General features: G+C 32.1%; 2 protein-coding genes across 2 annotated transcripts; both read left to right on the top strand.

The window, feature by feature from the left end:
* Positions 1–406: 406 nt before the first annotated feature.
* LOC137933778 (ubiquinone biosynthesis O-methyltransferase, mitochondrial-like) lies at positions 407–4,238 on the top strand. Its single transcript, XM_068777828.1, has 6 exons — positions 407–530; positions 1,058–1,237; positions 1,556–1,670; positions 2,053–2,187; positions 2,891–3,161; positions 4,043–4,238. Exons 1-6 carry the CDS (start codon positions 478–480, stop codon positions 4,156–4,158), a joined length of 870 nt encoding a protein of 289 aa, XP_068633929.1. The 5' UTR covers positions 407–477; the 3' UTR covers positions 4,159–4,238.
* Positions 4,239–7,453: 3,215 nt separating this feature from the next.
* Positions 7,454–16,921, top strand: LOC137933739 (uncharacterized). Its single transcript, XM_068777766.1, has 4 exons — positions 7,454–7,544; positions 8,653–8,877; positions 15,473–15,595; positions 16,678–16,921. Exons 1-4 carry the CDS (start codon positions 7,454–7,456, stop codon positions 16,917–16,919), a joined length of 681 nt encoding a protein of 226 aa, XP_068633867.1. The 3' UTR covers positions 16,920–16,921.
* The last annotated feature ends 19 nt before the right edge of the window (positions 16,922–16,940 follow it).

Below are 16,940 nucleotides of genomic sequence, written 5' to 3'. Positions count from 1 at the left end.
CATTTGACTATTTATTTATTTGCTGTTTACAGGTGGACACTTTTTTAACTTTTCATAATACAAGATAGCTCTTCTTACTTCAATTCTCCGGATTTTCAGTGTTGATCGGCTAGCTGCTCTATGGCTATGTGCTCGTTCACAGATGTCACTACGTTAATGAAATTGATTCAAAATAGAAATCATTGAGTAAAGTTAAAATTTACTTCGGTTTTATCGTCATTATGAGTAAGCATTCGTTTTTTTAATCGATCCGATATTTTTAAAATATATCGATATATCGAATGAAAACAATATTTGTCAAAACATCGATTAATATCGATATATCGTATGGAAACATCGAGTAAATTCGATATATCGAATATAAGTGAATATCCCTACTCTATTAACATTTAATTCTTTTAGTCACTCGGAAGCGACGGCGCGTTATGTTTTAAATATTAAATTTTTAATTTTTCTTACGCCTGAATGCGGTTTTAAATGCTCAAAATGAATTTAATACGAAGGAGCTACATATCTCTGCGGTCTGATTTGTAAGTTATAACAATATTAATACATGATTTTATTTAAAAAGATGAAATATTGTAATTCTATCTAAAAATTCTGTTTAGTATTTTATACGTATAATACTTATTTTTATGTATCTCAGTGTATTTACCAATAAATCATATACTGATTCAGTACTCATAATTTTGGAGGAGCTACTTTAGTTATATCTGAAAATATTACGTTTGGAAAACAATTAAAAATATTGTTTCTTATTTAAATAATTATTATTTTTAAAGTAATTACATATAGCAGTGCATTTCACTTAGTTTTATAATTAGTAAAAGTTAGATTACAGCAATGTTTTCACTTGACATGTAGAAAACCTTAACTGTAAAGAAAATTTCTTTGTATTAATAAAGAGATTACATGTTATACATGTGTGTATATATACATACATATATATATATATATACATACACATAAATATATACATGAGTAAATATTGATGAAGATTTTTATATTTGTAATTTATGTGCCGTTTGGAAAATTTTGATTATTTTATTATACACAGGTTTTGTAAATATCAAAAGTCTGAAACATTTGCTACTGCCAGCAAATGTCAACAACGAGCAGAAACTCAGACCAAAACCACTATTGATCCAAAAGATATTAATCAACATGCAAAGCTACAAAAAGTCTGGTGGGACGAGTTTGGTGCAATAAAACCACTGCACTCCATGAATTTGTTGAGGTACTAACTTTTTTATCTATTTTGAGCTAACAGCTTTAAATGTTTAATCCTTTGAATTATTAAACAAATTTTCTAATTACATAAATGGATACACTTTTGAATAATAAGAGCTATTATGTTTAATGCTATAGTCACTTACAAAATAACCACTTGATTTAACTGCACTGCAAGTTCAGCATTTATTATTAAAAATTCCATTTCTATCGGCTAATCAAATAAATGTTACTTTTATGTCATAAATTAAAAAGTTTATTAATAAAAGAAAATATTTACAGTAGTTTTCCAAATTTAGTACTGATATCACCTTTATTGTTTTAGAGTACCTTTCGTAAGAGATGGTCTTGTTCAATGCTCATCAGATAAAAGAACTACTGAACCATTGGCTAACAAAAAAATTTTAGATGTTGGGTGCGGTGGTGGTATATTGTCAGAGGTTAATTGATTTTACAATTATTTAAAACCAGGTTTTAAAGATATCAAAGTAGCTATTAAAAAACCAAGATTATTTTATAAAGCACTGTTAATATTTCAGTGTATAACAATGTAATTACAATTAAGGCAGCTTCAACCAAATTCCCATTTGTTTAAATTTGAGTCACTGTTTATTATATGTATATTTGTTAGTCGTCCCTTTTTGAAATTGCAATTAACAGAATACTACATATTTAAAATAAAGTTTGGCATGAATAGCCACCTTCAACCAGTAGTATTGGAAATCTATAGGGGTTGCAAGTATTAAACAATGTACATCCTACGGTTAAAATGAAAATTTTATTACAATGAGGCTATATGAATGTATGTGTCTTAAATTTAAGGGCTTAGCAAAAGTAGGAGCGAAAGTTACTGGTATTGATGCCGGCAAAGACTTGATTGAATTAGCCAAACATCATAGTAAACATAATCCAATGTTGTCAAACAACTTGCCTTCCTACATATGCACAAGTATTGAGGTAAGTAATATATTTATGGTCTATGTTCATGTAATAATTAAAATAAATATTTTACTGCGCAATGAAAATCTAATTACCCCTCCTGAAAGTTTTTATTCCTATCTGAATGATCTTAATTAAATTTAGTTTCTTAGTGAATATGGTTTATTTTACCAAATTATGGCCAATTGTAACAAAAAGTGGTTAAAGATGTCAACATATAATTATGCAATAAATTCCCTATATTTTTGACCAAACTCATTAGCTATGGGTTAATTATTTAAAATAGACAGTATATCCAGCATGGAGTATCAGTATAGTTTAGCAAATTTAGTTCTTAGATTAAATATTCCTGAAGTTGGATTACAAAAATGCAACAATAATTAAAGTATTAGATTGAATATTCAAATTCATATTTACGTAATATTCTCTTGATAAATTATAGACACTGCTTCAGTAAGTTAGTAGTAGACAAATTAAAAATAAAAGCATTTTTGTCATATTTTTTTCTGAGTAAAGGTGTTTCACATTTAAAGTTATCCTCAAACTCTAAAGTTTGGCCTAAGCCAAGAATAATCCAAATAATCAGTCTCTGGTTATGGCCAACATACAAAACACCCAATATTTAATAAATGTAGTAAATATTTTCAATGTTTTCATCTAATCTTAACAAAGTAATTTTGGCTGTTTACAACATTTAATTTGTTGTTATTATTTATTTAAGGAACACTGTCAAGAAAGAAAAAATTATTATGATGCAGTTGTGGCTTCAGAAGTAATAGAACATGTAACTGACAAAGAACTTTTTGTGAAAGCATGTGTTGAAACACTTAAACCAGATGGAAAAATATTTTTTACTACTCCTAACAGATCTCGTCTTACTCAGATATTGGGCATATATGTAGCAGAGTACATCCTGAATATAGCACCCAGAGGTACACACCAGTATGAGAAATTTATGACACCAAATGAATTAACATTTTTATTGGAGAGAAGTGAGTATATTTATTTTTAATAAACTGAAATTTTATGTGTTTTGATAAATGAGACATTACAATTTTTATTTTGCCTTGAATGTGAGGAATTTTTAATTTCAATTTTTCCTTAAAAATACTAGCAAATAATGTAGTTGTTAAAACTTGCATAATCTCTCTAATAATCGTTTATAATGACCACTTGTGTACATCACGACAAGAATGCCAGAAGAGCCCAATTTGATTGAAATTACAATCAAGATGAGCTCCCTTATAGTGGTTATCTCTTAACTTAAACTACAAGATTCAAACCTATCCTTTTCTGAAAAGAGCTTACAACAAACTTTCCAACTATGAATTGACTCATCAGGATATATCTGGAACTATATAGCATAGAGTCTTGACATTTGTTTGGAAAATTACTTGCGTCGAGAAGAGGTCAGCTAAAAAAGGGATTTTACAAAAATCTACTCGCAAAGGGGGTGAAGGGAATTTTTTTGTAAAAATATGTATATTATCTTACTAGCTCTTATAATATATAGGACTTCATGAGGACATATTTTGGACATATTTCTATGTTTATAAATATATAAATTTTCTTAACGAAGCTTTTTTGAACTAGTCTAGATTTCCTAACATAGGTTGCACGAACAGCTCTCTTCAACAAGCGATTCTTTTATTTGTATGTAATAACAACCCAACCCAACACTCATGGGAAGGGAGTCCTAAGCTTAATTACTACAAAACGTTTAAGTTTAAAACTTCAGCACGGCTTTAAACTCGGTGAAGGCGTGAAAATTTTACAATAACAAAAAAGTTGCTATAATATATAAAAAAAATACTTCCATATATTTTTGTTACAGATTAAAATTAAGCAAAACTATTTTTTTTTAATTTTACAGATAACTGCCACGTAGAACTATCATACGGAATAATATATTACCCGTTCTCCAACAGGTGGGAATTTATAGAATCAAAACGACTTGCGTTTGCAATGCAAGCCAGAAAGATGTCGTGATCGATGTACGAAAATTCGAATTAACTCGTTTCGTACCGATATTCTAGTTAAGGAATCATAAATAAACTAAACAGAACTTTATTTTATGTTAATAAAAAAAATGAAAAATTTGAACCCTTGTATTATTTATGTATATAAAATAAATTTTTGTTTGTTAATTTTCATCATGATATCGGCCTATAGACGTCCAATGCATGACATAGGCCTCCCCAAAAGATTGCCACGATTTCAAGACTCCCGCGACCTTGATTATGTCATCGGTCCACCTAGTGGGGCCCCACACGCCACGTCTACCGGGTCTGGGTCACCACTCGATAACCTTCCGGCCTTAACAGCCGTCGGCTACACGGGCGATATGCCCCGCCCGCTGCTATTTCGGACGAGCAATTGTTAGAGCTACATCGGTGACCTTGATTTTGCGAATCTCATATTTGATTCGATCATGCAGTTAAGCGCCTAGCTTAGTTCTCTCTATTAATGTAAATGTTATCAACATTGAAATCAAATTTAGAAGTAAAAACAGAGTATATTCTAAATGAAATAAAAGGCTGAATGTGAAGTAAAACTGAACGCTATTACGTAACTCATATTTAATAAGGATGACATGATGATAATAAACCTGGCGAAATAATATCATGAATTTACGGTCCCAGGAGAAGAAGGCTTCAAAGCCGCGCTGCATTTGGAAGGGCGGGAGGAACGGTAGCGGCCTATGCGTTTGGGCGCCTTCAAGCACCTTCTGTAATTAGCGGGATGCCCGCCGCCCTTTTAGAGAACGCAATTTGGCATTTCTTTCGTAATTCAGGTGCGAGGACAGTCGGATGACCACGCGTCAGGGTTGCGCTTATAGATGTAAGACCGGTTTAAAACGAATTAGACCAATCGGTTTAAAACGAAAAATACCGTTTAAAACCGAAAAAACCCATTTTTTTCGATTTTAAACGTTTAGTGTTGACGACTATGTTTTTCTTAAATATAAACATATTATCTATACCAAGCGTAGACATTACCTAGCTAAGTTGAAAAACTATTACCTAGTTAACTATATTGGTTATTTTGAAAAGATTTATCAATCAATTTCATTCGGTTTAAAACCAAACTCACACACTTGCACATACATACATACCATACCTAACGTTGTCTCTTTCATGTGCAAGTAAAACAGAGGGCATTCACTGTGTGTGTGTGTGTGTGTGCATAGCAGTCGGCGGTGGCTCTCTGTCGGCAAACTCTTTAAACAGAAATTAAGGAGTGGACCTTTGACTACTCAAGGTCTACACCTTAACTACTTGGAAATAAAGGTCAAAACTCCTATCCACAATTTCTTTATGATTTAGGTACATATTTTAATCTATTGTATGTAATACTGTTTCTTTATAAATATAGTACTTTATATGTAATATATAAGACCAAGTATTGTCGATAATGATGTGTAAAAACACTGTTCTTATATTTTAGTAGGCGAGTTTTAAACCATTTAAAAAGATTTATTTGGGGTTTTAAACCGCCACTTTTGGTTTTAAACGTTTTAAATCGGCTTTTTTACATCTATAGTTGCGCTAAACAGATGCAGGCGGAGCATTAGCCAACGACGTACTTTCTGTGCGTGGCATCAAAGCAAATTCTCTAAAAGGAACAGACCAATTTAAGGTCAAAAATTTTCTTGCCAGCGCAGAAAAGTTCAATGGTTACCATAATCAATGGCGCAGGCTTTTTGATGCGCTTGACAAAAATAACTGGGACGTCGACCATTTGTTTTTCGACGTATGTAAGCAAGTTAATCTTGTTAGCTATTGTATGTGTTATATAATAGTAATATGTATATTTTTACTTGTATTACAAATGTTTACTATAGACGCGCAGCGTATCAAATGGCTCGGATGGAGACGTCAAACTACGATGTCCGGTGCGGCGACGTTCTTGACAGCGAGTAGCATGTCAAACAAGACTGTTTTTCAAACGCAGTTGACCAACTCTGGGCATGCCTCCAGGATAACAGTTGTGCGGTAGATGTATAATTGCTAGTTTGCCAGCTACGTATCCATGTCAATTACTAAGTTAAAGATTAAGGTGAATTATTATCCCGAAAAAGTTTAATGATATTTTTTTTAATTTCTAAACCGCATTGTTGTCCAGCTATGGCCGATTTACACTAAAAAAAAAGAATTCATTTTATTACCATGATTTCGATGACACGAATGCTGAACATCAACTGAATATAGCTTTAGCGTAACTTTCCTATTACGTGGTTAAATGCGACTGGCCAAATACTTATATCGGTACATGCCTGTGGATAAAGATAATAATAAATTAAAATCATTATCTGCTTTATTTTGGTTTATTTGATTACGTTATCATTGGGTCTTATTGGCACCGTCGGTCAACGAGCCATGTGACGGGTCATATTCAAATTTTCTCTACGAGATTGAATCAGAAGATTTAAGTTAGGACTTGAAAATAACCCACTTGGCCAAGCAAAAAATTAAACTGGCAGTGGACAGGCCACATACCGTGCAAAACAGACGGTCGCTGTGGGCTTGAGGTTCTGGAATGGTGGCCACGGAACAGCAAGCGCAGCGTAGAACTTCCACGCTCAAGGTGGACCACCAGTTAAGATCGTCAGAAGATGCCGAATGCAGACTATATCAAACCAGTCTTATAGGAAATCTCTGGAGAGGGATTATGTCCAGCAGAGAACGTAACCTCCTTTTAAATGACTGTTTAATCTTAATAATTAATATTAACTTAGCGACAACACCAATAAAGTCAGACAAAGTCGGCAATTTGAATTTTATTTTCAAGTATATCACGAAACTAAATTGTCTTCGATACCGGTGCAGTTATTATATGAATCGGTTACCATTTAAAACATCAAATATGGAAGATGACTCTTGTTAAAAGACTACCTACTGTTACTGAGTACTTTTACCACGTACGAATATATATTTGTTAAAGAATAAACTACAATAAAATAGTGCAAATTCTGATCGCATACGTTATTTTCGTAACATTAAGTAAAAAAAAAAACGAAATAATGTTCACGTAGATAATAAATAGTAATTACTGAGAATCTAAAAGATAAAAAATTTGGTGTAATTTATTTATTTATTTACACAGATAATATTAAAATTGTATTATTACAATTTTGATATGACACCGTCATGATTTAACAATGCAAAAAGTATTTATACTTTTATAATATTTTAGGTAAATGACAATTGTCAGTAGTTATAGTCGAAATGAAGTACAAAATTACAAAATATTTCAAGTTATGTCTCGATGAGAATATACAAAAATGTCCTTTATAAATATTTTTAAAGGACCCGGAAAGCTGTTTAAGAAACACGTTATTACATTTTTGTTAATACGTCGTTATGATTTAGGGAGTAAGTTGTTAATATTCATCAAATATTTTGTACTAGATATCAATAGAATAGCGACGATGGTAGACGGCGTGGGTAGGCCCCCCACTGGGTGGATGTATTGTTTCTGAAGATGTTAATGCTGTTAGCCTTAAGGCTTTTATAGCTTCACCGGTACTGAGTTCACGGAGCGGAAGGGTCCGTGAACTAGATCACTTGGTGGACCGTCGCCGTAGTAAAGGCGGGCAGAACTGATAATTGTTGCGAACTTTAGGGGACTGTCTTGCAGTGGATGACCAACGGCTTATCTTAAGTAACTGTAAATGAGAAGCGATACGAGAGACATTTTTCAAAAAATGTTCTTTAACAATATATAATAAAAGGACAAAATATTACAAGTACATTAATTAATGTGCAAAATTGAGAGTCCGTTTTCAAGAATTTTTTAAACTTTATTAATATAAAAAACAGCAGGCTATACTTTTCAAAATTATAAAAATTGAAATGTCATATTATTCACTCTAGTTCTCTCTCACGGAGTACACAATCAATATAATATAACTTGTTCGTGAATAAGCGTGTAAAATTTATATTAATTCGTTGAACACGTTTATTGTCACACAGAGTGATTGGTTATAGATGTAAAAGGTTTAAAGAATGAATGGTTTACTCATTTAAATAAGTCCACCAAACATTATTTGACAGTAAACGAATTTCCCTATACAAAAATTCACGATTTCATTAATAATAAAAAAGTAAAGTAAATCATGAAAAAACGTTTTGTCCTTGCAGACTACATATTGCCAGATGTTAATAGAAAAAATACATTAATTTAGCGTATTTCGAAGTGATTTCTTTATACAGGTTGATTGTAAACATGTGGAAAAGGTTTAAACATTTTTGTTGACAAATGGGCTATGGAGCTGTACAATCTTTTACATTTATAACCAATAATCCTATACAAGGGAACAAACTTGTTCGTAAATCATGAGCCTCTGTAAGATATATCGAATTCCAATCATTAGAGATGAAAATATAATAATTTATACTAATAATTATATAATAAAATTTTATAAAGATGTCGAAGCAATAAGACAATTCTTTGTAGAGACAATTTATTTATCACTTTCAGTGGTTGATCAGAGACTTCGTTATGTAGCAGTTAAGCCTCAAGCATCAATATCAAAATTAAGACAGAAAATCTGGCATTTGCTTGATCTACCGGACTACTGCGATGAAATAATAGTTCTAAAATCGAACGATGAAACAGAAATACCTCTAACGGCTCTCAGTAGCGGTAACGACCCCCAACACCCATATATTCTGGAAGTGTGGCTGCCGGACGATCGTTCGCAACGTATGTATTTAACATGTTAATTAAATAACATAGATTGAATATTAAAAAAAAAAAAAACAAACATATCCAGGGTTAATGAGACTTGCTGTGAATTTTGTTGATATTTTTTGCTAGCTGGCAATATCGTGAATTCCTAAAATTTAAACTCTTCGATTTATACTGGTTCTAACCAAGGTTACCTATCAGCTCTTGAAGATCGTTAAAAAGCAAATTTTCCCTTTATTGTCAGGTATTACGATAAATAAACTCAACATTATTTTATCCAATATCCCACATTGCCAACAGTCTAAAGCCTACAATATGTGTAATAACCAATATTTGTAATATCATTGAAAACATAGAGCACAGAACCCTGATCCCTCACTTTCGGCCTTATTGCCAAGGTTACAGTCGCGCAATGAACAATGGAGAGGGCTATGCTCAGGATTTTTATGAGGTCGTATCAGGGATGAGGATATTCATAGACGAAAGAAAATAACTGACATAGCCCAACGCACTGGAAAGTGACTGTGGGCAGGCCACATAGCGCGCAGTTTTAATGGCCATTGGGGGCCTTGAAGCTGTAGAGAGGAGACCACGGACCAGCGAGCGCTGCGCAGGACATCCGCCCAAAAGATGGACTCTAAATACAAACTGCCTCATGCCAGGTCTTATCGTAAATTTATGAACGATATACGTTGTTTTGAAATTGTGCATTAGTTAAAAAATTCCAGTTATTAAAATTAATCTCAAACATTTATCGGTAACTTTTGAAATTTTAATGAAATATAAATGTTACAGAACTTGTGCATCAACTAATTATATGTAAATTTAAATCAGTATAACATCAATTTTGTATTTTGATTTTTTTATAAAGCGCAAAGATTAAAAAACTTCATCGAGTAAGTATATCGAAAGTTTATTATTACATAAATCATTTTTCTTGTAATAAATGAAAGACAAAAGTTATAGTGTAGCAAGATTTTTAAAAAAATCGGAAAATTTCTGTGCGGTTCAAGTTATTTAAAATTAATATTTGTTCGATAATCATTACAACACTTACTTTGTATCTGTTATATTTAATTATTGCGCTTTACTTTGAGACTTTATTTTACATTCTTGAATTATGTATTATGCAAATTTAGATATTTGCTTCATTCTTCGCTACACTAAACCGGTTTTTATATGACAATTATCTGCTACAATTGCACAGAAACAACAATCTTTGATGTTAAACAACTAAGTAGATGATATTGAAAATGTTATCTGCTAACAAACTAAAAGTAATTCGATAGTACTTCATTTTAGTTCTTATAGATTTGAAAGCGATTTCAGTTGTACTTATGCCTTATTTTTCCGGCCTAAAGACTTTTGATTCTCAATATACCGTTAGAATGATTCAGAATTAGTTTTAACATGAAACGTTAATACTACATAGTTACTACAATAATAGTAGATTTGTTCTTACGAATGTTAATAAGTATCTTGATACTAACAAATGAAACACTGTTTCGTAAGGAAGCCGCATGACTACAGCGCATATTTTGACAAAGTTGCATGCCTATTTATGTGCCGTAGTATAGAGCGTTGTCTTTTGCGGTGGTAGTCTTGAAGACAAGTCGCATGGTAACAAGTCAATTATTCATTCTTCGCACAAAGCGTGCCGTCGGTAGGAACGCGCGGGTTAATAATTACGTAATTGCATGTAGATCGTGCAATAACCTAAGTGTCTTTAACTATCTGAGAATTTTGCTACAAGGGTAGCTATTAGCTCTTTTATAAATGGTAACAAAAACGCTGCATAATACATAAACGAAAGAATTGACATACGGTAAAACTTTAAACATACACAATCCTTATTTACTTTTCGCTGTTCATATCGTGGCTATGAAAACGAAGTATCAATGCAGGATTCATTTAAAATTCTGAACTGTAAAATTGTTAACACGGTTTATCATAGTCATCATTTCAGCCGTAAGGCTTCCACTGCTTGACATAAGCCAGCCTCCCCCATAAACTTTCAATAGAACTTGTGAGAAACGTCTTCCGAATACTTTAACCAGGCTATCTACCTTGTAGATTTATCTCCTACATTGCGCTTGTTGATATCCACACACTACATACTGTGTAGGCTAGAGAAATATTTTTGAAATTCTTAATGGTTATTTAGAGGCATGTAAAGAGCCAAGGTTCACTTTAACCGGTTTTTAGGCTCACTCATTCCACTGGACGCCATTAGGTGTAATGTAACGACTAGAGCCAAAAAGCACTTTTAACACGCTTATTGCCAACCAACATAGCATTTTTGAAAAAAAAAAATCGTAAATTAAAAAATAAGATTTTAGCAGCACCGATTTCACGTTCGCGTCTAATATTGAGTAATTTACACCCAACTTTTTTTACACGATTTTTGTGTTCTATCAAGTACGAATCTTTTTTTTAAGTTCTACATACGGCGTGCATTAAATTTTTATCTTAATCTTAAGTTTTTTGTTGCTGTATACCAAAAATATTTAACCAATTGGGAAAACCAAAAACAGCCATTGACAAACTTTATAAGAACAAAAGACCTATAGAGGCAGCTATGAAAGTTCTTTAAAAACTGTCGGGTAGTTGTGCTAGACATATCTAACATATCTATTAACGATGGCGTTTTAAGTTCAGTCCGTAATAAATAAGCGTACAGGTTATTATCAAGTAGCAGTGTATATTCGCAATATTGATTTTAACTTCCTAATATCAATTTTTATTTATGGATTGAACTTTCCCTTTACACTTGAAAAATGTTTAGGGCCTTTTCATCTTACACGGTCGTTTAAAATTATTGACCATATTTCCAATTTTATTTTTTACACGATTTTTTTGTTACTACCTCTAATGAAAATGTCTATCGTGTTTTATATTTTCTATAATATTATGCCATGTCTTCCAAATCTCTACCGAAGACCTTTATATTAAGTTTTTAACTTCAGACTAAATTTTTATCATTACATACGTTTAAACATTAATTTGACTGTAACGTGTGACATTCAGATAACTTATCTTAACCCTTATAATTTATTATTTCATGTTTCTTGCGACTACAAACTTGGGTTTGGCTCTGTTTTTTCGCCACGTAAGCGACAGAATTATTATTAAATTCTGGATGCTTGGCATGGGGACTTCTTTTCATTTTCACTGTTAGATCCGCGCGCAATCTGAATTTATTCCATAGAAATTTACGTATTCGTGTAATTATTTCTATGGTACTCAATCTAATCCTATTTCTTTATATATTACAATATGTAAGTCCACTTATCATATTTCCTATGTATTATTATTTTTGTTGTATTATATTTTAAGCATTCCTTAAACATTATTATATATTAAGTATTTTTATCTGTTGCAAAATCACATACGCATCTTTACATTAAAACACAATTGTATTACTCCAAGGCCTTGGATTAGGATTTCTTTAAATATATTATTAAATTGTTTTATTATTGACATAGTGTATATGTACAATATATATCATTGAAGAGTAAAGAGGCATACTCTGAGGTAAATGAGTGGTATCCAACGAGTAGTTTATACGTTTTTTTTTATCATATCAAGCAATTTTAATACGTTCATTCGATAATTTTATTCGTTGCTAATTTATTATTTTTGGCCTTTGTACTGTCTAGTAATTCATTATGAGAATTCCGATGAAAAATTACCGCGCATATTGATCAATTTCAAATGAATTTTACACGTAAATTCTTGATCCAGTGGCGTGGGTTGTATATACAGGGTGTTATGTTGGAGATTGTAGGTATTTTGCAGGTGGATGGAGTTAGTCTAAACAAATATTTTTAGTACGCATCATATATTTTTAAAATTATAGTTAAAAATTCGGTTAATTGTAAAAAATTTTTTTTGAATTATTTGTTTAAAAAAAAAAAAACATTATTAATAAAATAAGCACGTTACCCAAAATAGAAGTGATTAACTTTTCTAATGTTCTGACCAAAATAAACAACGCAATGGTTTCTTTTCTTTAAGTGGCGACCCCGTGGTGACTAAATTACTAAACAGTAATTTAGGACTATCTCTAATGTTTCCCAGCATGGGGCCCACGCCCCACAGAGGGGCAATTTGATTGTTAACCCTTAAATGGACGATTTTTTTTTCACGTTTGAAAAAAATATATTTGTTAATAGACATGTATTACAGCGTAGGAAAAATGATTAAAAAAATTTAGACATGAATTTACTATACTTTTTTTGCAATAATGTGAATGTTGTTTATAAACTACATTGCGCATTTATTGAGATTTTGCAAGTATGGGTAAAATAAGAGTGGATATTGTTTTTGAGAAGTATTTATTTATGCTTCATTATGATATTTATAAAAACAATTGCTTTTTTTCGTATCATATAAAGATACGACATTTTTGGCCCCTTTTGAATATAAAGCCTGAACATTTTGGGAATTCGCACCTGCTCCTGCTTATCCAGCCAAACTGCCCAATGACATGTCTGATCCAATCTGACGTCTTTCAAAGGAATTGCTTGAGCTGGTCTTCGGAACTTCTTCATTACAAGTTCTCTTTGTATAGTGCTCCCACTAGGTCGACCACGTTTAGCGCCATTTGCAGTAGTAGATTTGTATCTGGGCTGCGTATAAGTTACTTTGTTCTACATTTTTATTTTTTAGATCTGATGTAAAATAAAATGTAAAAAAAAACATACGGCGTGTAACAAGATATCAATGCTTCTGTTATCTGAGTTTCTCTCCTAAAAATAAGGCTGTCTTCAGCAGTAACAAGGTTTCGTTTTCGCCAAACCAGAGGTCGTCTAGGAATCCCTTGTGATTACTCTGGGGTGCTGCTTCTTCGGCTTCCAAAATAGGAGGGTCTGGCATATTTTCATCGTTGTCAATAACGAGAAGAGGATCAGCATCCACTTCATCAGGCTGGGCATTTTCACCGTCATCACTATATTCAAGGTCTCGAAGAACATCTCGAGCGATTTGATAATAGTGACCTTCATCCTCTACTTCGGAGTCTCACCCGTCTAAGCCATCTTCTGAATCTTCAAGAGTTTCTAAATACTTTGTAATTTTGCTTTCTAGTAATCGCGGCATGGTAAAAACCATAAGAAAAATCCTTCACCAAACATGCATTTATTTAGCAGGCAATGCGCATTGTAGTTTTCCTACAACATACCAGATTTCGCCCTATTCGACTGTAGCATCAAGTGATTTTCAATGTTTTACAACGTAAACATGTAATTGAAGATATAATCAAGCAAATAAAAATATATTATATACTTACATGATATTTTATCAAAGTCCAAACACAGCTATAAAACTTAGTTTCGCGCCACTAGAAAAGTTTTCTTCAAAGTGACATTTGAAATTAACTTATTTTCAATGCTTATAAACAATGGATAGTGCTAACATTCAAAAAATGTACAAAATTAGTTCACAAATAAGAACTAGTTGTCAAATTTAACAAAAAATTAAAAGAAGGTCAATTTTATCTGTGGTTTTTAGTATGTTGTTTAAAAACAACAATACGCATTTAAGGGTTAAGAGGGGCAATTCGAAAGTGGACTCGACACGAGTTTAACCATTTCGCTTTAAAATAAAAAATACATAGAGAGGCGTAAGAATTTTATAAAGGCTACGGTGGGACATTGCATTTGGCAACTTAAATGTTGGAAAATACTAATCTACGCGCTATATTGGAAGAGCCGACTTAATAGCAGATCGTAGTCTCATCAACGTTTGAAGTAGTTGCTCCCAAGAAGTGTGTAACCACAGCCAGCTAGTTTCGCTACCAGCCACTGCCTAAGATACTCCCGCGGCCACTGTCCGCCACGCCCACGTAATCAAGTCTCAACATCATGGATATTACACACTTGAAGTGCAGCCCGGCACAAGCCACCAACTTTCGTCTTCAACAACATAACAGTACTTAAGCTATAATAAAATAAGAATCGACTGTGATACATTGTTACGGATAGAAAAGACTGTGATAATTGAGGAGAAGGTGAAAGGCGATGCAAAGAACGAAGTTTAGAATGTTAGAAGAGCGAATGAACAATTATGTAAAGACTGAGAGAAAAGAGTGAAAATAAAAGACACATGAAAAAATTATTAAAAATGTAAATGTTCCACAATATGCTTAGGGTGTACGAGAAGCCTTCAAAAACGGAGGCTATAAAAAAAAACATTAATAGCAATTCCGGTAATCATCCTCAAACTTTGTCCGCAAGAACAGACATGCAGTTTACTTCTCTCATAATTTTATTTCATTTAAAATCTGGTCTTTTTATTCTCAATTAAAATAAATATAATAAAATAATAAAGCAATCCGCATAGAACAGAAATACTGTTTACTTCATATAATTATTTTGATTTCAATTAAGAAAGTGAACTTATCGACTAATAAACACGAATTTACTTTTTAAATATATGTTATCATTTCAATGCCTACACATTGACAGGATTATGCATTGCTCTAAAACTAAATTAAAATTCTAGCGTAAGAACTGTTTCTAGTTATAACTGCAATCCGTGGTCAATTTAAATTTAATTTATAATAAAAAATCGCATATCTGCTTAATAACGTAATTATAAAATATTTCAGTTTTATCAAATGTTAATAATATGTTAACAATGGGCGATAAGGAATCAATTTCAGAAGCAAATCAAGCACATTCAATGGAAAATATGTGTGAAATGAAAATACAAGAATCTGGAAAATCTTTTGGTAAGTTTCATTAATTATTCTACGTTCAACTGTTTTTTTTTTCTTTTCGTGGCTACGACGTAAAAGGCGGGAAATGACAAACAAAAGTCACTGATATATCCCAACGGATTGGCAAGTTGAAGTAGCAGTGGGCAAATAGCATAGCATGGAATCAGATGGCCGCTAGGGCCCTAAGGTTCTAGAGCCGAATACGGTAAGTTTATTTATATAGGACTATAGGGGATACGTTTTATTTTGTATAAAAAGAAAACAAATATAATTGTTTACTTTTATTTCAAATTTCAATACTTTAATTGAAGTTTTTGAACGTTTTGAATAATTATTACAAGATTTAAACAATGGTTTGAAGAATTTTGTAATTTTCTCTTTCTTGGCAGTTTTTAAAAGCTCCTTCAATTCATACCGAACTCACGACAGTCGCATTAGCAATTTGCTTCTTAAAAATAGACTTCGTTCAATAGACGGATCAATATTCATAAAAAAATGGCAAAACTCATATGCCATTCTTAAACCTTCGCTAAGATTTTTCAAATTGAATGACACGTTTCCAATGCTTGTGGCATGCTGTTCTTTAATGGGCTGTGAATTTAACATTTCTTCCATGACGGTTTCAGTTAAATCTTCATCTTTATTCAAGCGATTCCTGAATGTCACTTAGAATCAGGATCATTTGTTCGAACTCATCTCGTCATATTCCACTTACAATTTCAGTCAGTTTGCAAAGTTAGAACTTGCATAGATTCTTTTTCATTTTCCGCAGTCACAGCAGGCCACACTATTTTACTTTTTTTTACTCGATTTGACGGCATTTACAAAGGATACCAATCGTAATCCTTTCAATAAGTACATACTTATTAAATTCGCGAATAAAGAAATTTTGATCCGCGAATATAGGAATTAGGTAGCATTGTTTTAATCCTCTTTCTTGTACTTCCAAATTGGCGACTTATTACCAAATTAAGTGTTATACTAAGATATCTATGATAATAAATAATCAGAATTATTAGGTAAAAAAAGATATAAGTCCAACTATTGAAATCAAAATATTAATGCCTTTTAAAACAAAATTATTTTTATTACAGACACTCATCAGAATATCGCAGAGACAACGGGAGTTTTCGAAAACAATAATATTAGTAACATGTTACAGGCAGACCATAAAAAGTCTGAACTGTCATATAAATTTTCTAATACCTCTTTTCTTTTTAACTTACCTCGGAGAAATAGCGTTGATAATTTTACCTGTATTTTACTGAAAATACAACACGACTTATCTGTTCTTAGCAATAAATTGATACAATTAGAAAAGAAAATCAATGTCTGAAAAAATACCGGAAATATTTTT

Source organism: Battus philenor, unplaced genomic scaffold (genome assembly GCF_028537555.1).
Source record: "Battus philenor isolate CCGP_79_NKW_IND1 unplaced genomic scaffold, ilBatPhil1.0.hap1 SCAF_14, whole genome shotgun sequence".
Classification (NCBI taxonomy): Eukaryota; Metazoa; Arthropoda; class Insecta; order Lepidoptera; family Papilionidae; genus Battus; species Battus philenor.
The sequence above is the reverse complement of the archived record's forward strand: the minus strand, read 5'-3'. Positions and strand labels throughout refer to the sequence as shown.